The sequence below is a fragment of the Rhipicephalus microplus genome, chromosome 5 (assembly GCF_043290135.1).
Source record: "Rhipicephalus microplus isolate Deutch F79 chromosome 5, USDA_Rmic, whole genome shotgun sequence".
Taxonomy (NCBI): domain Eukaryota; kingdom Metazoa; phylum Arthropoda; class Arachnida; order Ixodida; family Ixodidae; genus Rhipicephalus; species Rhipicephalus microplus.
Window position 1 is genome coordinate 72,908,635 of NC_134704.1, and position 25,248 is coordinate 72,933,882.

At 45.8% G+C, this 25,248-nt stretch overlaps 1 protein-coding gene across 7 annotated transcripts in view; it reads left to right on the forward strand.

Moving 5' to 3' along the window:
- The window catches only part of hyd (E3 ubiquitin-protein ligase hyd), a 132,950-nt gene that overhangs the window by 86,496 nt on the left and 21,206 nt on the right, over positions 1–25,248 (forward strand). For 4 of the 7 annotated variants that reach the window (XM_075895681.1, XM_075895677.1, XM_075895678.1 and 1 more), the window contains exons 27-38: positions 2,497–2,652; positions 3,728–3,845; positions 3,922–4,029; positions 4,852–5,097; positions 7,784–8,112; positions 8,719–8,935; positions 12,918–13,141; positions 13,911–14,159; positions 16,814–17,221; positions 17,546–17,745; positions 17,830–18,085; positions 18,380–18,656. In XM_075895681.1, the coding sequence (XP_075751796.1) occupies positions 2,497–2,652; positions 3,728–3,845; positions 3,922–4,029; positions 4,852–5,097; positions 7,784–8,112; positions 8,719–8,935; positions 12,918–13,141; positions 13,911–14,159; positions 16,814–17,221; positions 17,546–17,745; positions 17,830–18,085; positions 18,380–18,656 (2,788 nt within the window). The remainder of the gene's footprint in view (positions 1–2,496; positions 2,653–3,727; positions 3,846–3,921; positions 4,030–4,851; positions 5,098–7,783; positions 8,113–8,718; positions 8,936–12,917; positions 13,142–13,910; positions 14,160–16,813; positions 17,222–17,545; positions 17,746–17,829; positions 18,086–18,379; positions 18,657–25,248) is intronic. The other 3 variants (XM_075895679.1, XM_037425302.2, XM_037425305.2) reach the window with 3 other exon arrangements.

Sequence of the window (25,248 nt, forward strand, 5' to 3'; positions counted from 1 at the left end):
CAGGTGTAAATTAAAGGTAATAAAGCCATAAAACGACCCAAAACGTCACAGCTTTCCTGTTGTTCACTTATGGCTACGGTAGCGCGGAGCTTTGTCAGTTTCAGTTGCGGCCATCAGTTGTCCTCTAGCAAAGCTTTGGCACGCTCGTTTGCACGCTGTGCACTCAGCACCCCCAAAGGGTTGTCTGAATATCGTATTTTCTTCTGTATAATCCATCCCTGAATATAACTGGAATCCCCGACCGCAAACCGCGGTAGGAAGAAAAAGCTACCCTCATATTGATGCAAGGCCGCCTTTTCGTGAAGTTGTACTGTGAAGCCAACTTGCGCACCAATATTCTCGTATCACTCACACCCAGACTTCAGCTCCAATTTTTCTGTCTATATAGATCGGGTTATATGCGAGAATATACGTTCTTTCAGTGTTCAGCTAGGTACCTTTGAGTTGGCAAGAGTTCATTGTGTGCGCTTGCTGGGACCAAAGAGTCATAATCATGAGATCTTACCAATTTTTGGGGTAAGTAGATGAAATTTCGCTATCTGAAATTTCGTGGCAATGAAATTTTTCGTGCGTCTCATCAATTTTGTTGTAGTGAGATTTGACTGCATTCTATAAAAAACCTGTATTTACTCTATTATAATGTTATCATCACAGTGATGATGTGTAGAATGACTTTTCCTTGCATCCATGAAGAACAAAAAAAAGTGGTTTTTGCCCCGTCACGGTGGTCTAGTGGCTAAGGTACTCGGCTGCTGACCCGCAGTTTGTGGGATCAAATCCCGGCTGGGGCGACTGCATTTCCGATGGAGGTGGAAATGTTGTAGGCCCATGTACTCAGATTTGGGGGCACGCTAAAGAACCCCAAGTGGTCAAAATTTCCAGAGCCCTCCACTACGGTGTCTGTCGTAATCATATGGTGGTTTTGGGACGTTAAACCACACAAATCAATCAGAAAAAAGTGGTTTTATGTGTGTATTTTGATATTCGAGTGTATTGTGAAGGTCAACTTTAAATAGCAAGAATTTTAGAAAAAATAAAAAGTTATGTTGGAGTAAATCAATCTTGTAATAATGCAATTTACAAAGGCTCTTTTTTTTAGTATTAAGAAATAGTTGACTGCATTTTGCCCACTCATGTGTGTTCATTTGTGTGCTGTCTATGACACAAGACATTGGCACTACTGGTCGTCTTTACTTGCTTTCTGCAATGCATGGCTGAGATTTGCCTCTGTGAGCTCAAAAGCGTGTGAGGATTTCAGTATATTTTGTGCGCTTATTTGGAAATAGGTTATCTCAGTAGGCAAAGGAAAAAGTGTTGCTTACATTTGATGTAAATTGGGAAAAGCTTGTAATTGATATATAAATTGGAAAACTGGGTTTTTTATCTGCTGTATGGTTGAGACACTTGGTATATTTTATAATATTTTTTTGCATTTTATTTTTCCAGCGTAACGTAAGCATTTTCGCAGGAGTTCTAGTAAATTTTACGTGTAACAAAATATGTTGTTTATCACACCTCTACTTGATTGCTATTTATGTTTTCTATGTTTATATCCCAGTACGTGGGGTGTGGTTGAGGCACTTGGTATATTTTATATTCTTTTGCATTTTATTTTTCCAGCGTAACGTAAGCATTTACGCAGGAGTTCTAGTAAATTTTGCATGTAACAAAATATGTTGTTTATCACACCTCTACTTGATTGGTATTTATGTTTCCGATGTTTATATCTCAGTACGTGGGGTGTGGTTGAGGCACTTGGTATATTTTATAATATTCTTTTGCATTTTATTTTTCCAGCGTAACGTAAGCATTTACGCAGGAGTTCTAGTAAATTTTGTATGTAACAAAATATGTTGTTTATCACACCTCTACTTGATTGGTATTTATGTTTCCGATGTTTATATCTCAGTACGTGGGGTGTGGTTGAGGCACTTGGTATATTTTATAATATTCTTTTGCATTTTATTTTTCCAGCGTAACGTAAGCATTTACGCAGGAGTTCTAGTAAATTTTGTATGTAACAAAATATGTTGTTTATCACACCTCTACTTGATTGGTATTTATGTTTTCGATGTTTATATCCCAGTGCGTGGGGTGCAGTGTGACATCTTCGCCGATAATTGTGGTTTACTAAAAGGATGTTTTTTATTTTAGGCAAAAAAATATTGCATTTCGTTGTTTATGAGCTCCAGCCTTGAAAGCTTTCATCGGATGTGAGAAATTGAAGTGAAGAACAACTTGAATATTCTTTATAATGGCTTTTATTTTTTGTTATGTGAGCAGTATACGATCGTAAGTATTTGCTGCACTTTTCAAAGAATTGCATTCTTGATAAGTTATGATTACATATTGCAGCCTAATTTGCATTTTTGAAAGTGTACGTGGGTTGCTTCCCGTGAATTAATGTCAAAACTTCCAGTGGGATACGCGGTTATATATTAGCCAGTGCTAAAAAAAAAAGAGTTGAAGATGTAAACATTTGTTTGCGGCTTACAGGGAAGCGAGGAGCTGTTTGTTGTTGAACCCATTGTGCCTCGTGCTAGTCAACCAGAGATGGTGGCATCGCCAGCTGAGCCAGCCTTGGGCCAGAATCCTCTGTCTGCCAGGCAGCCGCTGGGGTTGCGAGATGCATTGGACGACGACGAGGCAAGCGTAAGTGATGCTGGCTTTGTTCACTCGAAAGGAGTTTGCGAGTTTTGTGTAATGCCTGAAAATCTGTTTTTTTTGGCCAGTGCTTTGAGTCGCTTTTAGGTGGCTTTAAAGTAAATTGATTTTGGAACTCCTAAAGAGTCGCGTAAATTTTACTGATAGCTTCTCGGCAAAACTGTCCTGTGCAAAACTGTAGAGATGTTGGCACACTGTAGCATTCATTTCGTGCGGTATTCGTTGCTGCTAGTTGCGGTGGCGATCGCTAGTTGGTGCACGTGCTACCTCGGCAAGGATCAGTGCGCTTTCAACGCGAAAAGACTGTGTGAAAAGAGCACTTCTCTCTGGAGCGGCCGGATCTGCTTACACCAGCGTTTTGTTTGCAATATCGTATCCAACAGTGTTGGCTGCCAGCCTTACTTTGTATAACATTACAATTTCTTTCTATTGCATTCGCTGCATTGTATTCAACGCGCCATCGTGTTGCCAGAGCTAATCGGCCAATTGCAAAGGCTACGGTCCCTCGAGCTCGCGGCACAAACGAAAACGTGTGACGAATCGACCTCCGAAGATCCGTCGTCACCGGGGTCTCGAAGACTTTTCATTAGCACCTAATCTGACATACCCTTAGTAGTGCCGACACGGTTGTCGTCAATCTAAAAAAAAAAAAAAGCAACGCTGAACATCGTCGGACCACTCCATGCACGGGCACACGGTATCGAAAACGAAGGGCGAACAACACGGATATCGCAGAAACAGATATCGCAGAAATCCGGAAAACATTCCTAGATTGTCTGAGGTGAAAATTTGTGATATCAAAGTTGTCTCCTGCTGTTACTGTGTTACATAAAGGAAAATGCATGTGCTTTTATGGAGTAACGACGGAGAATAAAAAAACTGTTGTAGAGAGGAATTCGTTATATGGAGGTTTGTTAAAAGCAGGTTTAACTGTATTGGGTTTGATATTTGAAACCTTCAAATATATTCACACCTCTAGTTCGCGCTTGTATATCGAGGAAACAATTACTAGCTTTTTTGCTTGTATTTTGCAATCATTTGTTTCATTTTGTTGTTTCATTAGGTTGATGTTGTGGATGGCGCTGTTGGCGAAGATCAGGACCACGAGGAAAGTGAGCGGGATGAACGGATGGAAGCCTCTGAGCACGACGGGACGCCTGCTCATGAGCACAATGACGAAGGTGTGTAGCATCCTGTGTGTATGTGTACCTTTGCTGAAGAAGGCAGTGAAAGTCTTCATGAAGGGTTTCTGTGCAGAGAGCGACAGTGACAGTGACCCAGATAGTGCGTCATACCAAAGCAACCAAGACAATGCCAGTGCCCAGAGGAGTGCCACAACTGGTGCTACAGCAGGATCCGATGCCGGTATGCATGTCAGCATTCTTGTTTCAGCTTGAGAACCAGCTTTTTTTTCTGTAAGCGAGCTTCTGTTACCCAGATTTCAATGGTGGCATTGTACACGAAAATCCCAGTGCCGGCGAGCGTACGAAAATGTGGCCCGGTTAGAATCCCCGATGACATGCAAATTTGCATGCGCTGTTTTCCAGTAATTCATGCTCTCTTGCTTGTTGGCTTGTCAGTGACCAGCCATTTCTGATGTGGCAGTTTAGCCTTTTATTGAGTTGACTTGTCACTTCACGCTGTTAAATGTCCTTATGGCCTGGATATGAAGAAGAAGAAGTGGACATGGGCTGGGCACGTAGCGTGTAGGCAGGATAGCTGCTGGTCATTAAGGGTAACTGACTGGATTACAGGCAAATGCACGAGGGGAAGACAAAGTTAGGCGGGCCGATGAAATTAAAAAGTTGGCAAGTATAGCGGGGCAGCAGAAAACGCAAGTATGGGTGGATCGGCGGATCATGGGAGCGGCCTTTGCCCTGCAGTAGGCTTAGTCAGGCTGATGATGATGATAAAGGCATGACCATTGCCTTTAGCAACTCGAGTGTTGCGCTGCTAGGCAAGTGAATGAAGGTTCTGTTCCCAGCACAAGTGAAAGAAACAGTTACGTCGAGAGCATTGCACTATTAAAAGAAAAGTAGCCTGTCAGTCATACAGCAGACAAAGATTCTCTTGCCCAGCATTGGGAATTTCCCGATATGGCAAGAGCTACCGGATTTTTCGAAGCGGCAATTGATTTGGAGGCTGAGATTAGTGCGGGTTGGGCTCAACACCTGTTAATACTTGCAGAAGATGAGTCTGCCGAATCGTCCAACATGGAGGAAGAGGAAGAGAGCGAGGCCGGTGATACTGAGCCCGACACGGAGGAGCTGGCACTGCTCGACGAGCAGCTGGAGCGGCGAGGGGGACCGTCGAGCAGTGCGGGTGGACCGGGCGGCCTCGGAGGCTCGCGGCCGGGCAGCCTGGCACCCCAGCATCTGCAGTGGGCCCTGCGCCAGAGAGACCCTGCTGGCCGCTCGCATGTCACCTCTTCTGGTGAGTGTCACTCTGTCTACTACGAGGCTTGCCCAGAGCTCTCATGATTTAGAAAGCACAGAGTTTTCTAACTAAAGGGTACTGGGGTGCTGCCATTATTCAGCGACCATAGAAATATTGGGTGGTACATGGATTTGCCTAGTCTTCGTGTTTGCGGGCCTTGAACGCACTTGTGGCTTCGTTTATTGCCGTGTTTTGCTTTTGTTCCGAATGAAAGAACAGACAGTTATTAACTTCATGAGGTGATTTAGAATGAAGAATCTAAAAAGTTAAAGTAGTGAAGCGCAATTGCTGAATATTTGCCGATTGTTGTTTCATGACAAAGCAACTTCAATTCATGCGAAGCGAACGGGAGCCGAAAGTGCTGTCGACATCCTATTTCCCGGCCCGAAATTCCAGACATGCCCGATTTTACGGACTCATCTGTGGCACCGTCAGGTTCCCCGTAAAGTCAATGTATTAAAAAGTCTAAAATTCTGTACGCTTATAGCCTTCATTCAGCATTCGATTTCCCTGTCTTTTTACTGTTAACCGCCGACCGAAAGTCACCACGCCGCCGCCATTTTGGTTGTTTTCATATCCTCGCGCCGCCAACCGCTACACCGTGCTGCAACCACCGTAACCTCGAAACCACTCGTGTCAATCCGTTGCTAGCCGTAACTTAGCAGCTTAGCCAAGCTAAACCTCACTGTGTTCGTTCACGTGTTGTTTTGTCAGCTCTGTGGTCGTGTCTGCAGTTGATCGTTTGCTGCTGCGCGCTATCTTCAATGATCACATTTCCCGACCTTCAGCATCCACCGAGTTTCTAGCTGTTTCGTGCTGCACTTTTCGTCAAGCGGATCCCCCGTTTACAACGATGGCACCGACTGCTCCTTTCTATTCGTCCGCGCCTTCGTAGCGCACAAAGCCCCCTCGTAGGCTCACGATGGGAAAAGCAATGCTGTTGACCTCAGGTGTGCCGTTCGCATGCTAGCGGAATCGTGGAAGGCGGTTACGCAAGAGACTCTGCGGAACTGTTTTCACCACGCGGGCTTCACACTCGACGCTGAGACAACCGTCTCGCCTTAGGTGGACAGCTGTGTGACAAACTGCCATCCGCGGATGTTACCTTCGACGATCTACGCGCTGCCGGCGTGTCGATTTCAGCCGGGATAAGCTTTGAAGGCTTTGCCGACGCTAACAAAGACCTCGAGCTTTGTGTGAACTTGACCGATGGCGAAATCATTCGTCAAGTTACGGAGAATTCCGCCGACTCCAACACCAAGAACGAAGAGCCATCTCCTACACAGCCAACACGAGCACTGATGAGGTGTACAGCGGCAACATGACGTTGACTGAAATTGAGGCAGACATGATTGCGGGCAAGCGGAACGCCGTGCAAAAAAAAAAAAAAAAAAAAAATAGGAGACTCCTTTGCGTCCAAGTGCTAATCTATGATGTAGCACCGGCCACGTTGGATTTTTTGTTTACATATATAAACGGCTCTTTTCAGAGTCACCTAAATGATACATTGGCTGAATTGCAATGGGAATCTTGTACTCCGGCCGTTACCCTGTCTGTCAGCGAAAAATGCCTACAAAAAGAGGCGCGTTTTTACGTGCATTCGTTCTTCCGGTCGTTTTCTCGGTCCCTCGAGGGTCCTGGAAATCGGACGTCGACTGTACAAAAATTAGACAAGTCTGTGTACTACCCAACATTTTCATGCTCTTTTAAGCACCGCACGTTGCAGCTCCTACAGACACTAGCACCAGAGTTCCCTCTAGTGTATAATAGGGAACTCTATGGTACGATGTGCTGGGCAGCCAGGCTGAATTTCTTCACTGGTTTTCTATGCACTACTCTTCATGCTCATAGGAGGTTTGCTTTGTTTTACTTATCGTGTGCACAGTTCTCAAATGGTAACTTTGTGGAGTAAGTATAGCACAAGTAGTGCTATTCTTTCATCTAATTTTTTGAAGAAATAGAAAAGCTTATGAGGCAGTAGTGTATTTTTTTTGTGGAAAAGAAAAACGGGGGGGCACTTCTTGGTAGACTTATGTGTAATCACTTTAATTTCTAGAGGGCTTATTGTCAAGCTTTCCAAAAAAGAAAATTAAGTTGTTGTTGCATGCGAGTTTCAGTTAATAATTACAATTAGCATGTAATTAAATATATAGGTATACACTGAGTCACATTCCATTTTGTCACTAAAATAATATCATAGGCTCGAGTTGTGTGTGCAATCAATTTTTGACATAGAAACCATCGAGAGAGCGCAACTAAGCTGTACACATGAGAAGGAACAGACAGGAACAGGCGCTGAGACCTCATTATTTACCTAGTGCGAGGATTAACTCTTGCCTGCATGATATTGAAGGTGTATATTTAAGTTACCAAGAGTGTATTTGGAAGCACAGTGTTTTACATAATGGTGTTCAGTTGATGAATAACTCACCATGGTGTTGAGTTATTGAACAGGCTCTAAGGGAGGAAGCGTACTCAGTAACAGAGAATTGGACAGCGTAATGAAATTCGTAAATGTGCAGGCATAAGATGGAATTGACTTGTGCGATGCAGGTGCTTATCGGAAGATGTTGGGAGAAGCCTTCATCTTGCTATTGACATTGATGTGTTGGGGACGACAAGAACGATAAAGGGGTGCGCAGTGGTTTTTGAGGCGCAATTTGCGGTGTGCATAGCTTTACAGTGGGGTGTGCCTCGTTCTGGGAAGGGTCGGTTTCCTTGGCAGGGACGGGTGGCCTGGTGTACATCGACCCTGGCTCACTGCGCCGATCGGCTGCCGTGGCTGCGGCGGCGGCCAGTGGTGCCAGCTCGGGCTCATCCGTTGCTGCCGCTGCTGCTCTGGCGCCTGAACTGAGTCCCGGCACAACGGCAGTGGGGCTTGCGCGGGCTTTTGGCGCAGTGTTGCGGCAGGTTGCCGACCTGCTTGGTGCTCTGCAAGACAACCAGAACCAGGTTGGCCTGGGACTTCCCAAGGTGCTGGAGGTCTCCTACCAGGACACACTGAATATTCAGGTAAGTAAACCATCAGATTTGACAGGCTTGGGCTTGAACACAAACTACTTGTCGGGTAATACCAGCTTTTCGCCTTAGCGGTGTTGACAAATAATTTTTGAGTCTGCACTCTGTTTAAAGGGTCAACACTTCTTGACCATGGTAGGAAAATGCCACTGATGGGTCGTCAAAGCTCCCGAGGACACGTGAATGAATTATTCTAGCACAGCACGGGACCTGGAATTTAAGTATATCAAAGCCGGCCAGAAATTTCTTTCCCTTCTCACAACAGATGCAATAATACCAAATGACCGTCGCAGTAAATGCAAAGTGTTAGGCTGTTGGCTGATTTGAGCATCGTGATCTGCATAGTTACTGCAGCTGCCATGGGATGCTGCGATGTGCCCGCACTGCACCCTGTAGCGCTGCAATTACACACAGTAGAAAATTACACCAGCGTGCTCATGATCACACTAAAAGTAAGCCATGCGTTAGAGAATTTGGTGGATACTTAAAATTCTTGCGGCAGTTCACTCGTGAGCCACGAGGTTACTGTAATCAAGTAGTTTAATGAATGCTTGGAAAAAATTTGCACGGCTCCTATTAAAGCGAAATTTGTTCCTGCAGGCCTACTTGGACTTCCACCTGAAGCCCACTTGGGACTGGCTTGTGGCTGTCATGGACTCCACAGAAGCCCAACTTCGCTTTGGCTGTGCCCTGAGCAACCACTCAGACCCAAGCAGCACTGTGACAGCTCCGCGTGTGCGGAGAGGACTCTTTGAGGATCGTCTAGTCGCTGCTGGAGGCCTGGACGGCCGCCGAAGGAACCGCCTTACAACCTACGGTAAGTTGAAAGGATGATTAAGGATTCCAGGATAAGCGTAAAGAAGTTTGTTGCACAATAGAAGCTCTGTGCCAGCCCATGGTGAATACCTTAAGGGGGGACATGGGTCTCAGGGCTCTGTTTTATATTTGAACCAAATGTGACAAAAGTTGGCATGCTTACTTAGTTTGTTCTCCTGATTCTAAAAATGTAGTTATTTTTTCTGTAGCTTCATTAGTCAATTAAATAATCAAGATTACAATTTCTGTTTTTACCACAATGAAAAAATAACCACCCGTCAAAATTCATAAATGACATAGGGATTGACAGTAGGAAGCATAAGACATACAACATAGGAAGCACTTTTTTGATTGGGTCATTATTTCTTACTTTACAGTACACTAAACTTCACGGCTCTGAATGTGGCCATTGTGTGGTCACACAAAAGACTAGTTTAAAAAACTTGCATAAAGAGAAATCAAAATCTGCTTCCTATGTTGTGTGCTCCAAACATATAGCTTCATGCTGCAAAAAAAAAAAAATTCTGCTATCTGTAATAGTTTCTGATATATTGCAGTAATTTTCATGCAGGGTGTACAAAATTGCCATTTTGAGAAAATGAAGAAAACAAAGAGTTCTAACATTTTTAACTGTAAAAATTTATGTACTTAGAATTACATAGCTATTGACATATAAATGATGGCTAGAAAGCCTAAGGATTGCAACGTTGCAAGTTGATCGAAAATTGAACGAGCACTTCTCAAATTACAGCACAATAAAGTTCATTGCATGTAAACAAAAACAAAAACTTTTATAATAATAAAAAAGAAGCTGCCCATTAAAAATAAGCTTTCAGCATTATTTTTTTGTGCACATTTAGCTACATTGTGCAAAAACAAATACAGCTCTAGTTGTCCTAGGTCCTCTTTTACCGAACAAGCAAGAGAAAGTGGTTAAAGGCTGTGCTTCAAGAATAATGGTGTTAAAACTTTATTTCGCCGTTCCGAGTGAAAGATATCATGGCACGCATACTTTTAGTCAGTCAATATGCACCTGGAATTTAATAGAACTGATTGATTGCACAAGCGTGTCGTTTCTTCTAGTCCTGTAGCAAGTTGTCCCCGTGTGCTCGTCTGCCGCGGCGCCGCTTATCAGTTCGGTGACTGTACTGACCGCGATGTGCGACAAATGTGCGTGCGTCATCCGCAATCAGTCGAATAACACGGCGATGTTTTCCGGCTTGTCCAGAATGAGTTACCTGTAAATGTCGCGAATCAAAGTTGCTCCTTCGCTCATCAATTTCGAGGCTACACGAGTGCCGAGGTGTTAGTTTCCGTTTCACGAAAGACTGCCACATTTTCGAGTGGAGATCGCGACAACGTTGCGAACACGTTGTTAAAAGCAGTCTACCTATTGCCAGTAGCCTCCATTGCGGGGGCGGCGAGCATGTTCACCGCGAACAGATTGACTTTCTATTGTTCGTCAACGCGCGGCGTACTCCACTCTAACGACCCGTCGCGCAGTTCAAGGTCCTTTCGTCAAGCGGGGGGAACCGCGGCATCGGCGAGTTTAGCGATAAGACTGCGCTTCCGTTCCTTCGCTACAAAGATTGATATCTCTTGTAGCTTCACTTTTGCTTTTGCTTTTTACTTGCCGTCCTCTAACTGATGACGCTGCAAAACACAGCCGTTCTCAGTAACGTTGTTGGCAACCAACGGGCTCGTACGCGAGTTAGGCCTACACCGGTGACTCTGCGACCGCCTTTGACCGCGTCGAGTTTGTTATCGTCATTGTCTTGAGCTGTAGCGGGGCTCTTTCTGAAGTTCACAGCGAACGAACGACCGCCACACCCGCTTCACAAATTACTGTAGCACGGAACTTCTTTACTGCCGCAGGCAGTCAGTAGCACCATGACAAAATGGTGCATGTTTGTGCGAGTCTTGATGGTGAAGCAGACGCCGAACGTGCCCCTTGGCCAATCGGGTGCCTAGGTTTTGTCACGTGCCCCAAGCAGCCAATTGAATCACGCGCTAGTGCTTCTAGATGACACGTTTTTGCTAAAAAACCAATGAGCAAGGCGAACCAGCGGTGGCAGGAAATAGAAGATGAAGAATGACGCTTCCAAACGAGACCAAGATGAACACGATGGCTCGTGTGTTACGGCAACAGTTCGGAACGGAAAAAGTGCGATTTTAGCGTCAATTTGCACTCACATTCATCTCACGGGGAGGTTATAAATTGATTTTGCACCAGAAATAATGACACGATAAGCTAGAAACTTCTCAGATAGGTGTAAAAATAGGTACAGATTCCGAAAATGTCAGCTTCAAAAAGTCAATTTTTTGCGATTTTTGGCCTTCTAAAACCCGTGTCCCCCCTTACTGCTATAACAGGAGAGTTCCAAGGCATTTAGCGATAGACCTTGCAGTTGCCGCTGTTTCTCATTTACCCTTGGTATCAACCCGTTGGCAGTGCAAATACATTGAAATTTTGCGTGTGCTCACTTGACGCCATCAGTCTGACAGAGTAGATAGGCATTTGCTGTGAGTCTGTTTTCCTTCAGGAACTTTGTCTCTGAAATGATGCCTTGCAATCTCTACATTTTTTATGAAAGCCTCTAAAGGTGATTTTTAGGCTTGTGTGAGTATTGAATTATAGATTTGAAACGAATAGTGATTTTGGTCAAATAATTTCGAATCGAATTAGAATAGTATGCATCACATATCAAGCAGAAAAACTGGCATAATTGTCATGACCTAACTTGTACAACATGTTTTAGAAATCGCAACAAGGTCTGTGCAAACGTCTTCGTTGGCAGTGCAAATACGTTGAAATTTTGCGTGTGCTCACTTGACGCCATCAGTCTGACAGAGTAGGCATTTGCTGTGAGTCTGTTTTCCTTCAGGAACTTTGTCTCTGAAATGATGCCTTGCAATCTCTACATTTTTTATGAAAGCCTCTAAAGGTGATTTTTAGGCTTGTGTGAATATTGAATTTTAGATTCGAAACGAATAGTGATTTTGGTCAAATAATTTCGAATCGAATTAGAATTGTATGCATCACATATCAAGCAGAAAAACTCGCATAATTGTCATGACCTAACTTGTACAACATTTTTTTAGAAATCGCAACAAAGTCTGTGCAAACGTCTTCGTTGGCAGTGCACATACGTTGAAATTTTGCGTGTGCTCACTTGACGCCATCAGTCAGTCTGACAGAGTAGGCATTTGCTGTGAGTCTGTTTTCCTTCAGGAACTTTGTCTCTGAAATGATGCCTTGCAATCTCTACATTTTTTATGAAAGCCTCTAAAGGTGATTTTTAGGCTTGTGTGAGTATTGAATTTTAGATTTGAAGCGAATAGTGATTTTGGTCAAATAATTTTGAATCGAATTAGAATAGTATGCATCACATATTAAGCAGAAAAACTGGCATAATTGTCATGACCTAACTTGTACAACATTTTTTAGAAATCGCAACAAGGTCTGTGCAAACGTCTTGTTCAAAGGAAGTGGAAACAACTGAATCGTAGAAGGATCTGACTTCTGGTAGAATGCAAGTGATAACCTGTAAAATGTGTTATGTTTCAAAATTTATTATACGCCATGCATATAAGTCTGTATACCAAGTTTTTAAGCTTAATGAATGATGAGTTGTTCATTTATCCTTGAAGTGGGGCTTCGCGGCAGTGCGGATTTTTTATGGATATGTGTTTTCACGGCTTAGCAACCCTCTACTGCAGTGAAACCGCCTTTACAGGGACTAATATACATCTATTGGTTCATTTCGAATACTTTGAAATTTCTAATTTAAATTTGAATCGAAGCCAATATAAATACTCTAATATTTGCTCGAATATTCAAAGCATTCGAATATTCGCACAAGCCTAGTGATTTAGCAATGACCACATTGTGAATTGCTTTAGGGATACCGATTAAGTATGGCAGCAACAACTTATGTGTGATCCTCCAGGTGAAATCCTGATTTGCCGTCAATGTTCTGCAGGTTCGGAAGGAGTGTCTGCCAGGAGGGACTTCCTTTCGTATGCCCTTTCCCTGATGCGTGCTCACAACAATGAGCACTTTGACTCCTTGCCCGTGATGGATGTTGCTTCGTTGAAACATGTCGCATATGTCTTTGATGCACTCATATACTTTATGCGTGCGGGAGCGGATGACTCGGAGCCTTTGCGTGACGGATTCCTCCTTCTGGATCCATGGTATGCAGAGGTAAGCACACCTGTTACATACGTGTCTCACTAATTTGTGTTTCATAAAAGTGACTCGATGTTTGTAATGCTAGGCGCTGCTGAATACATTGACAAGAGCAGGAGGACACATATGAATCACTCACCCGACTGCATGAATTGTTGAGACATGTGTTTGCAAATTTGTGTTGGAGAGAAGCTGAAGTCGTAACATCAGTTGACCAATTTTTGGGGCATCCTTTCTTTAGTAATATCTGGTAAATCTGTACTGAAAATATCATCAAGTGCAACCATCCACTGTCGTTTTGAACTCTGTGTAGCATGTTCTTGAACGATAATTTGTAGCAGCTAGGATTACTTTTGCAAGATTTTGTAAGTCTCCACACTAATTGCATAGTATATAGTGGCAATCAGTCATCTTGTCACTGAACAAAGATGGCATCTTTGCACAGTGTCAGAAACGTCAATTTTTCACACTGCATGTATGGTTGGAAATCACGCTAAAGTGATGGCCCAAGAATAGTGCCGCAGCTCTCAGCAAAAACCTTGCTGGATAGCCGTGGTGACTTCACTGTATAGGGGTTGTGTAAAAAAATGCAGTGCAGTTGTACATAAGCCCTATTTCTCCATCATGGTGTCTCGTAAGTGTAGTCTTTGAGACTTGAGATGCCATTGGTCACACAGACTAATCGATTGTTTGGTCGAACACCTTTGTTATTGTTATGGCCTGCCTGCATGCTAAGTAGGACTCGTATGCCATGCATTGTGAACCAAAAATAACCCTCCTGCAGGACTACAATGAAAATGAAGACCCCGAAGAAGAGGCTGGCGGAGGTGGCTCAGCCATGCAGGTCGACATGGAAAGCTGCTGCGAAGAGGACACCACGACGGGTGCCTCGGGTGCAACGGAGGGTGCCTCGGCAAACACGGCGGCTGCTGGCAGCAACCGTGGTCGTCGACACCCCTTCTTCCAGCGTTCAGACTCGACCCTCTGCCTGGGCTGCCAGGCTCCCGACCCCTTCAGCACACCCCTGGCACAGGTAGGGTAGCCTGCCTCGGCTTGATTGTTGGCATGTTAACTTGGTAGTGTCAATAGAGGGTACAGTTTGTGAACATACCGTATTTACTCAATTCTACCGCGCCCTCGATTGTAACGCGCACCCGATTTCCACCGCGAAAAAAAAAAAAGAAAGTAAGACATCGATTGCAACGCGCACCCATTTTTTCTCGCTGGCCCGCATGATCACACTACTCGAAGAAACGACTCCTTTCGGGAGCGTCTTCCATTTAAATATGAGGTACGGGCGAAGCTTGTGCCCATCTGACGTGTAACAGAGCATTGCCGTCACTGTAGTTTTACCGTGGACCGATGTCAGCACGCGAACTTGCTTCGCCCCCTTCTTCTCGACGGTTGTGGTGCCAGGCATTTCGAAGTAAAGAGGCGTCTGATCGGCATTCCTGATTTGCCCAAGCAGGTAGTCGTTGTTGCGCCGCAAGTTTAGGACGAACCTCTGAAAACTGTGAAGCTTTTCATCGTACTCCTCCGCAAAACTTTTCGCATATGCATGTTCCCCTTCGGAGGGAAAAGCCTTTCCTCTTCATAAAGTTAGTTAGCCAGCACCTGCTCGCTTTAAACTGGCTCCGCATTAGACATTTTTCTAAGACTAATTCCATAGCCCGCACTTGGAGCAGCTCTGCCGTCACGGGCCGCTGTGCTGCTCGCTGCTAAAGCACATACTCGCCGAGCAGCTCTTTAATTTGCGGAAACCGACCCTGCTGTGGTCCACTGAAGTCTTTGCGTAAAGCTTTGCTGTCGAAAATCTTCTGCTTTTGTTTCCGCCGGTCCCGCACGCACGTTTCGGGAACTCCGAACGACCGCGATGCGGCCCAATTTCCGTCCGTTTCTGCACACGCGATGACTTTTCTTTTTCGTGGTGCACTCGAGTTTTTGGAGTCGGCCATTCCACGCCGTCGATGCTAATGCACTACTAGGTGACGAACTCCTCAGCACACGTACGAAGTGCCGCACATGAGAAACACATAGGCAGAAATGGACGACGCGCCATGCCGACGCACGTTGTGGTGTACACGTATCCCGAAGGGGTACGGCCACCAGCGTGGGTGCGGTCTTAGCGAGCCGCGGGGCACGCGTTAACCGTCGCCGTGGCGAGAACACGATACTGCTCAAGTCGCAACACTTTATTGTGGCAACACCAAACGCAGTACAGCCCGTTGCAGAAAGGCGCGGCGGGAAAGCAAGTAGGCTTATCCACGCCACGGGCACAAAGTACTACACAGGGTGCCACGAGCACGTCTCCGCGGTAAAGGTGATCCACGGAAACACCGGAACAAAGGCCCGGTTGCTTGAGCGAGGGCAAAGGCGCTCGCGTTGGCTTCGAAGGGAGATGGGTCGGCGTAGCGAGGCCACGCACTAGGACACCGTACTGCCCTTCGGCCGTGAGTACGCAGCGAGGCAACAAAAGGTGAGCGTTCGCATCGGGCGCGAGGCGCCGTCAGCGAAGTCTGACGAGCCCCGAGCGACGGGAGTCGACGGACGGAAAAGATTGCGTGGCTCACCGTTTGCTGTCCCGGAGAGTACTCACCGCTCCCGACGCAGCGCGCGAAAACCTCTCGGGAGGCTCCCCGCGCGGCGCCACAGTCAACATCCGCTACCGGGTGAGGGAGTTAAACGTCACTCCGCCCTTCCCAGCGCGGCAGACAGCAAAGGAGGGCAGACATGTCGGGACATGAGAATGGTAGAAAAGGCGGCAAAGCCCGCGCAAAGGCAGCGGGCCAGCCTCAATTCCCACATCGTAGGGGGCGGCCATTTCAGATTTGCCGATGGCAATAGATTGGCCGTAATTTTTTTGTTCGTACTCGATTCTAACGCGCATATGATTTATGAACTCGCTTAACTGGAAAAAAGGTGCGCGTTAGATTCGAGTAATTACGGTAGTTTTTCGTTTTAGATTAGAGAGCTTCGCATCAGTACTTAAGTTCGACCTTCTTTGGCAGTGAAGGGGAAAAGGCGGACAATATGCGATGAACCTGAGATGTATTGCAGCAAGATCGCAAGTGGGGCCGGTTGGTTTACATTCATGTTTAAAAGTTTGGTTGAAGCACACTGAAAAACACTGACGAAAAGAAGCATACAGGACTGTGCTTGTTCTTGTCTGTGTTTTTATGTGTGCTTCAGCCAAATTTTTATATGAGATGGTTCACCACTTTGTGCATGCAGCCAGTGTAGGAGGTTGTATAGTTCGGAAATGTGTAGAATCAAGGAGGCATGATGATGCAACGAATTAACTTCAGTCTACATGTTCACAGTCATCCAACCATGCCCCTTCATCTCTTCTGTGATTTTATCCTTGCACCACATTCTTTGGGAAACAATGAACTGTCATCCTCCCTGAGGCTTTTCTGCGAAATGCTGACCACCATTCCACCATATGCACTTCACTGATGATTGTGGGCTTCAATTGTTTCTTGAAATCTAGTGAGTTTACTTGACACTTCGAAGTGCTTTAGTATGTGTGTGGTAACCTGGGTGATTATGAATACTCCTCCTAATTGCAAACTAAAGGTGGCTGTTTTCTAGTACAATACTTGTCCTCTGAATGAGCTGCAGTGGCCAGAAGGCAGGTCTGCCTAGACTGTGTTGTTTCTCACCTCTTACTCCACTATTTGCACACAGGCCTTGCCACTAGCTGACCGACCTCAGCTTCTGACACCCACGGCAACACGCCAGGAGCTTTTTGGGGCACCGCGCGTACCGCAGGCCTCAAGCGGAGGTGAAGGGGGACCCTCGCCTCTCCTGCCCCCTCGGCTGGGCCTCTCAAGGGCCTCGGGGAGCAGCCTGCTCACGAGCACAGGACGCGTGGCCGAGGTCACCAGAGCTCCCATCATTGTAGCCGCTCCGTCATCGGCGCGCAAGGGTGTTCTTCCCACCCCCACTGCACCAACGAGCGCTGTGGCAGCTCAGGAGGGCGCCACTGCCATTCCCACGTCATCTGGGCTCTGTTTACCCTCTTCACTGCCCTCCACTCAAGGAAAATCCAGTGTCATCGTCCTTGCTGGCTCACACCGGAGCCAGGGGCAGTCAGTGAGCACCCTCAATTTCTTTTTCTCCGTATCAACATAGTGGAAAGTGGTGCAAACACTGGAAGACCTTGCTTCTAATTTATCCATTACACTGTAACTAAGGCTCTGCACAAGAGCAGACAAGTCGATTTCTGGGGGGGAAAAAAAAAAAAAAAACGCTGTGATTCGCACCTCTTTTTCTTTTTCAAAACAAGCTTTCCAGTGTTACTTATGAAGAAAGCACCAAAAAACAGTGTACACAGTCATGTTCAGTTGTAGAGTCCGATGCTCGTGCATTGTGCCAAACAGAATAGTATGTCCTTACATCCTCATCTTCAATTTTCAGTCACAGTCTTCGGATGGCCATGTCCCCGCGTCCTATTCTGGTGCACCTAGTCCTGCTGCCGAAGTCACGGTTACTTCGAGCAACACATTGCCCTCACTAGCGAGAGCAGAAGGAACTTCATCATCAGCAACTCCATCTGCCAACCTGGCAACTGCACAGTCAAACACGAGCAGTGGGATTGGTAGCATGTCATCTTCAAGGTGAGCGTGGTTGCGACTGAGTTTATTTCCCTCCTACCGATTGCACAATTAGTATTCACACGTAGCTGCATGTAAACATTTCAGCCGTGGTGGCGCACCATCTACAAGTAGTAGCGGTGGCACCAGTGGTGCCTTGGGCCAACTGGTGTCTCACGAAGTGTTGCTGAGCCGGTGGCAGCTGACGCTGGAGCTGTTTGGGCGGGTCTTTGTGGACGATGTGGGTGCCGAGCCAGGCTCGGTCATCAGCGAGCTGGGTGGCTTCCCGGTCAAGGAGGTGCGATTTCGTCGAGACATGGAGAAGCTGCGCAACTCCCAGCAGAGGGACCTTACGCTCTCCAAGGTGTGCTGCCTCTCCATCTGGTGTCAGTGAGCGAGTGCACACAGCTGAGTTTTCTTTTGAGAACAAGGTGGCGTCTGGCATGTCACATAATGTCTACAACTGATGACGTCAGTTTCTTTAGAGTAACGAATGGCTGCTAACAAAATGCAGTTGAGGGTGATCGGTGAGATGGCGCTGTTGCGACTGCTGGAAGTTTGCCGTTGCTGGACAAACTAAAGTACCTCTGCTAGACTTCTGTACTGCCACATTCAGACCTCATTAACCACTACAGCTGCTATTGCTTCCGCCTTGCAGATAGAGCGTGAGCGTAACAGCCTGCTGCAACAGACGTTCAAGGAGCTGAACAACCAGTACAGTGCCTACAGCCGCCGCAGCATGGGGGGCACCCCTCCCTTGGCCATGAACAGGGTCAAGGTCACCTTCAAGGATGAGCCCGGTGAAGGTTCCGGGGTGGCGCGCTCCTTCTACGCGGCCATCGCCGAGGCCATCCTCTCGCCCGAGAAGCTTCCCAACCTGGAGGGCTGCCAGGCGGGCAACCGGTCACTGCAGTACAGTGAGCGTCACCTCCCTTGTAAGGTTGAACGTTGGGCATGGGGGGTGTGCAGTAGGCTGGGTGAAATGAGCTAGCTCTTGTGAAAATTAGCTAGATCAGCTGTCTGAATAATAACGGACTCTAGAGGAGATGCTCTAATTTGCTGTCGTGGCTTGGCGACAATGACATTGCTCAGCTAAGCATAAGGCATGGACGTGATTCTCAACCTCGGTGATGGCATTTCGATAGGGGCAAAACAGAAGACGATGCAATGAGATTTAGGTGGCTTATAAAGGCTGTTGAAATTAATATGGAGTCAATCACTATGGTGTGCCTCATAGCCATTATTGCTTTTGCTGCATAGACCCCAAAATTTAAATAGGAAACCCTAAATATTGAGCTTTTGTCTCTTCTTTTGAGTGGAAATATTTTCATTTAAGGGGGGACGCGGCTTTGGGATCGCGAAAAATGGCAAAAAAATCGATTTTTTTAAACTCAAGTTTTCAGTTTCTGGAACCCTTTTTCTATCTGGTTCCAGAATATCTACACTGAAAACCGCGCACAAGTGCTTCGCAAAATTCGTTTCACGCAAAACTTTTTCCGGAAATGGCGAGAAAACGGTGATTTTCAAAAAATATATAGCTTCGCGATGCTTGGGCCGGGAGCCGGCTTCTTGGGCTCATCGGAAAGAGCATTTCTCCGTGTTTAACTTTCCCGCCTCAGCTGGCTCCTCCCTTTAACAACAAGCGAGCAAAAAGCAAATGTTTGAAGGTCGTTTTGAGGCCCTTGATTGGCCGTGGCCGCCATATTGCCTCAGCTCGCCTCGCCATTGGTCCGATGCTCGCTCCGGGAGATCGTCGTCTGCTGCTTGTGCGTCGCGAGGACATGGCTCTCGAAAATCGCCACTTCGTGACGTGTTCACGGCTTGATAATCACTTAAGATATAACTACGCTTTAGTTACGAGCAGTAAGCGGATGCGCGATCAGCTTACTACGAGCGGGAGCGCAGTCTACGAGCGCCGCGCGTCATCGGAGTCGTCTTTAGCCCTAACTCCGCCGACAGCAAGACTGCGGGCAGGAACGACGTGCTAGCGCATTCGTGGCGACGTGCTTCTTCGCAAGCAACGAAGCTGTAAGCGGCGGCACGATCTGATTACTACGAGTGGCCGCACCGGATGCTCGATCAGATTACTACGAGCGGGCGCGCGGCGGTCTACGAGCGCGGTGCGTCATCGGAGTCGTCTTTAGCCCTAACTCCTCTGACAGCGAGACGGCGGGCAGGAACGACGCGCTAGCGCACTCTTGGCGACGTGCTTCTTCGCAAGAAATAAAGCACATCACTCGCTAGCTCATCTTAACTACGTAACGGCATTTTAAGGATAGGCAGCGGACCGCATACTCAAGCTCGGCACCCCTCCCCCCTTCTCTGCCTAGGATTGCTCGGAGCAGTGGCCAGCAGTTTCACGCGTCGTCACTCGAAAATGTGATGTCAAGCGCAGTGCGCGCCGATTTTTTTGTCATCGTAATTACACATTTCGCGCATCGTCACCGAACGCCGCCGGCAAGTGCATTACGCGCCGGTTGCACTGTCCACGCGGCCATGCACTCCACGGTCATATGGAGGGCTGTTAATAAGCTTTTGTGATGCGATTTAGACATGTGTGATGCGATTTATACGTGCTTGGAACCGTGCTTGGTATCGCCACGAACGTCTATGTCTATGAATGTTCTGAGGCAATGAAAGCCTTGTAGATTAGCGTTTCCGCGATTGGTTGTATGATGATGCGTTTGACGGCTAGAGCGGCAAAAGAGCACGTATGAATCAGGGGCAAGCATTTTTATGTGCCCGTTTTATGTCATTAAATATACTGCTAAATATTCCTGTGCCACCAGTCTTCTGCCCATAACTTTGTTATTTTGAAAGAAGGCATAGGCTGTCATGGTGTGATCCATTTTTCTGATGCAATAAATCTCTCTCTAAATAAAGAAATGTTCAGTGAATACTTATAATCAAGAACTTAATTGCACTAATTACAACTTCGGCACAAGAAATATGTGTAATCAATTCAGTATATGGTCTCATTCAATTACAATCTTTTCTGTCATGCTTATCACACCACTCCTTCATACAAAGAACTTGGTTTGAAATCCATTCTTGTTCTTTGTAAAACGTGAAAAGGAAATTATGGGGGGGGGGGGAAAAGGGCAACCAAGGCACACTGGTCAGAGACCAGATACCTGAAAAGTCAAATATCACAAGGCAAACCTAAGATCACAATCTTTATGTGTTTTAGAGACGTAAAAAGAAGTTGAAACTTTAAACGCAGTTTTCTCAATACTGTTTTTTTGGCATTATACTCAGCTCGTGGAGCAGATATCTGGGCAACCACTGTACGGATTTTGATTCCGTTTATTTTGTAATGCTCCTTGAACTGTGCTTCAGGGGGCTGCGATCTTAGTTTTTCATTTTACTCCTTAAAGAATTTTTTATAGAGTTTCTTGTTTGTAGTGCAAGTGTGCTCATTGCAATGTCGCTGTAGAAAACGTTAACTACAAGTTTTAGTGTTGCAAATATATTGTTTTGAGAACGCAGCCCCCTTCAACATACATTTGGCTGTGGATACAGCAATTACCAACCATTTTTGTCATTTTATAAATCCTCCAGCCCCTCCACGAGGTTCAATTGAAAAATAATTTGTCTCTCATTAGGTATTTGTGCTATCGCCTCGAAATTTTTGTGGATGCACGGTGAGGCCATTCTTAGTGTCTGTGGCAATTTTCGTCATCATCCGACCAGAAACAAGAAAGTTCATTCTCAAAGGCACGTCCCCCCTTAAGAACAGGAGTTCACACATGAACCTTGTGAGGGGACTTGTGTTACCGTATTTGCTCGTATAATCCTGGCACTTTTTTTAGCGGAAAACGGATGCAAAGTTTGGGGGTGCGAGAATTACGCGAGGAAAACTTTCCACGAAAACTTAGAGCTAACAAGAAAGCGAAGTGGCCGCAAATCGGTGTTCTCACACCAGCAACTAACAGCAAGCTTTGAGAAGTACTAATTAAAATTTACCTAAACAATAAAAGTAAAGGTTCAACACAAGGCAAGATTTATTTCAGACACGAAAAGTGCAATCAAATACTAGTCGAGAATTAAAATACCATACGCAAAGCTTGTGGGCGTTGCGGGCGTAGCGGTAGCGTTCGTCACTCAACAAGAGCCCTCAAAAGGTAAGCGAGGATGTCAGTATTGGGCTGATGGCTATTTAAAAGAATCGTCCACAGTTTCCTTCTGAGGTGGCAGCTGCTTCACTCGACAGTGGTCGCGTGCACATGTACCCCATCAATACACATGTACCATCAATCCCAGTCCTGAGCACACGGCAGGCCCAACGCGTCTTGGTGGCTTTCAGCTGCCGTCACCAGTAGCGAACACAAAACTCGTCGACTCCGAAGGGCCTACCGGCGGCCCTGTTGCCGTTGTTTAGTGCATGATCAATCACTTTCAACTTCAAAGCAGCCGTGTAGCTTTAGTATCGCCCCATAACGTCACAAGATTACAGACACAACATACAAAACACGTCGCAATGCGCACTTGCCGCTTTGGCTTGGCTTGACTTAGATTGAATTTCTGTGCAATAATAGCACGCTTGATGCTTAAGAGATGGCGCCAGGTGGCGTGCACAATCATCATCAACGGCTGGAACGAGCAGACGAAATTATTGAGGCCATTTTCGGGGATGCGATAATTACTTGAGGGAAAAAAAAAAATAATATTTTTGTTAGGCGATGTGGGGGGTGCGAGAATTATGCGAGTGCGAGGATTACGCGAGTAAATACGGTGTGCTTTGCGTGCAGTGAAGTACGTAATTGCTAATAAATGCCTTTTTTTGTTGCCGTTCAGCGTGACAGAAAATAGGCTGGTCCATTTTCTCTTGCTTTTTTTTTTTTAAGTTCAGGGATTGCTTTCTCTTTACAATGCCCACTGGCTCAATGCAAGCTCTAGCAATGTCGTGTACACGAGTGTGATACTTGTGTGCACTACCCTGGTCTTGACGTGCGATGTATAAAGTTCCCAATTCACTGGTTGTAGCCTCGGACTGTGGCATTACGTGGAAACAAACTTCGGAAAACTCTGCTGGTAGACTGCATATAAATTTTTTTATTCGCAAAGCTGTACTACAGTCAAACCTCATTAATAGGTACGCACTTCGAATATACACTCAAACCTTGTTAAAAGTAGTGTGATGCAACGAAATAATGGATATAAAAAAAGGCAAAAGGACGTGCATGGTAAATCAAGCAGCCGGCACCGACTACACGAGTGCAGGCGATGTGGTGCAAGCAATTTGCTTGGAGATGGTCGGCTCCTGGTGGCCGTCCCACATTTCCATGAAGCGCTGTCAGTTTTCGTCAGTAGCAAATCACGCTACAAGCATGTACACATGTGTTATGAAGAGCTGATACTGTCAGTTGTGTCACTGTGGCAGTCGCTGCTTATCTTGAACCCTGTAATGGTGTTAAAGCACTCCTTGGTGCCATCACTGCATGCTATCAGATGGTTGTGTGTGGATCTTTTCAGCACTTTCACGAAAAGTTGGAAAAGGCATTGTGGTTGAAACTTTTGGCAGTATCTGCTCTGTCACTGCATTTATTTCTGTATTGGCAATTACGGCACATGTCAGGAAATGCAAACTTTTAATTGTTGTTCAACGCATACTGCTAAGTTTTGTGCATAGTTTACTGCATTCCCAGCAGGTTTGATTAACGAGGTTTCACTGAGTTATCAATATTTAAAAGAAGCGTTATTGTATCTTCAACACCTGAATGAACTGTTACTTCTGCACTTGCGAAAGGAATGTGCCGTTACCCATCAGGAGTTGCTTGCCTATTCCTGTCAAAGTTTGCATTTCTTATTATGCATCAGTAAATAAAATAGCTGTTGATGGTTTTTCATAACATTAGCATAGTCACTGGCAGCCAAGGCCAAGAATTTGAAGATTAATCTCGATACTAACTCAATTGTCCCATTGTGGGTCGAATATGGTCGAACTGTGGGTTCATTGGCATGATTAATGAATACCCGAGGTGAAGGTGCAGAAAAGGCAGCGTTTAGTTGTTGATGACTCTTTGCCTTGTGTAAAACCTATTGGAAAAATTTGGGAGGCGGTGTTTTGACAAGACACATCCTAAACCATTCTCGAAAAGTGATCCCATTAGAGAGGCAGTACTCTCAGTGGTCTTGTTTCACCCAGTCTTCTGTGTTCTCTCTTCCTTGACCGTTGTCAAGGTTCCCGTATCAACTCTGCACATATGGCTTGCTGCTGTAATGGTGTGCTTTCTTCTTTTCCCCTCATCTCTCTTGCTCTTATCTCATCTCATAGTGCAGAGTAGACAACTGTACAGCTCTCTTTGTTGCCATTCATCGGAAGTTTTGGATGCGAAAGCATTTTTTGGCTACCTCTGCCCACTAAAGCCCAGCCGGCTTCATGTCTGCTTTTGATACGATGGCTTGATAGCTGTCAACTAACAAGGACTTGCAGCAATAAAAAGAGAAAATGCAGAAAACATTAGAACTACTGAAGTTGCTTAAATCAGGAAATTAGTTTCGAAGGTGAGAGATTGGTCGTGCATGAGAATCTAAACCAGGCTCAGAGCTTCATGAGAAGGTACTGCACCACAGCACCATGCTAACATCGGTAAGGGGCTTGTAATATGAGCGAATATGTCAAACATGTACTGATTGCCTCCGTGCACAATTTCAATTGAGTGTTGCTCACCCTGTAAGTGCTCGATTATGCTTGCGCACACGTCATGCAATCTTCGTGACGCCATAAGCGGCGACCATAAATACGAGTGCACAGCTACTTGAAATGATTTCTATGAATAAAGTGTTGTCCACAGACAACGCCAACAAAAGAGTAGGAATGGCGTGCTTTTGCGGAATTCGACAACGCTAGCACTAAGGTTGCCAGAGGCTACTTAGACAATCGTTGGGCCCCGCTGAGGTGGTCTAGTGGCTAAGGTACTTGACTGCTGACCTGCACGTCGCGGGATCGAATCCCAGCTGCGGCGGCTGCATTTTCAGTGGAGGCGAAAATGCCATAGGCCCGTAGATTTGGGTGCACGTTAAACAACCCCAGGAGGTCAAAATTTCCGCAGCCCTTCGCTACGGCGTCTCGTAATCGTACTGTAGTTTGAGGACGTTAAACCGCACATATCAATCAATCAATTTAACCTTTGTGAGATGGTTTCTGCTGACTTTTCTTCTCTATTTTTTTCAGGAGTAGAACTGTTGTTGTCCACAGTGTTGCTTTTTTTTATCATCGTTGTCTTGTTTCTATAAGAAAGTTGAAAATGTTGTCTTCTGACCAATCTAAAGAAAAGTTATGGTGTAGAGGGTTATCTGCCCTTTACGTAATGAATGAGTTTTTAGAAGTTCACTGTTCAGCAATACTTAAATTCTTTTCTCTCTTGGTTTTGCATATTAGTGATGTAATTACAAACAGAAGTTCTAAGTTTGTGTCATGCGCATCCAAAGGGACAGTGAATTCTGCATCGGGACAAGTTGCCCAATGCAGAATTCACTTGCTCATTGCCTGTCACAATCAAGTACTGCTAAATCGTGGCAGTG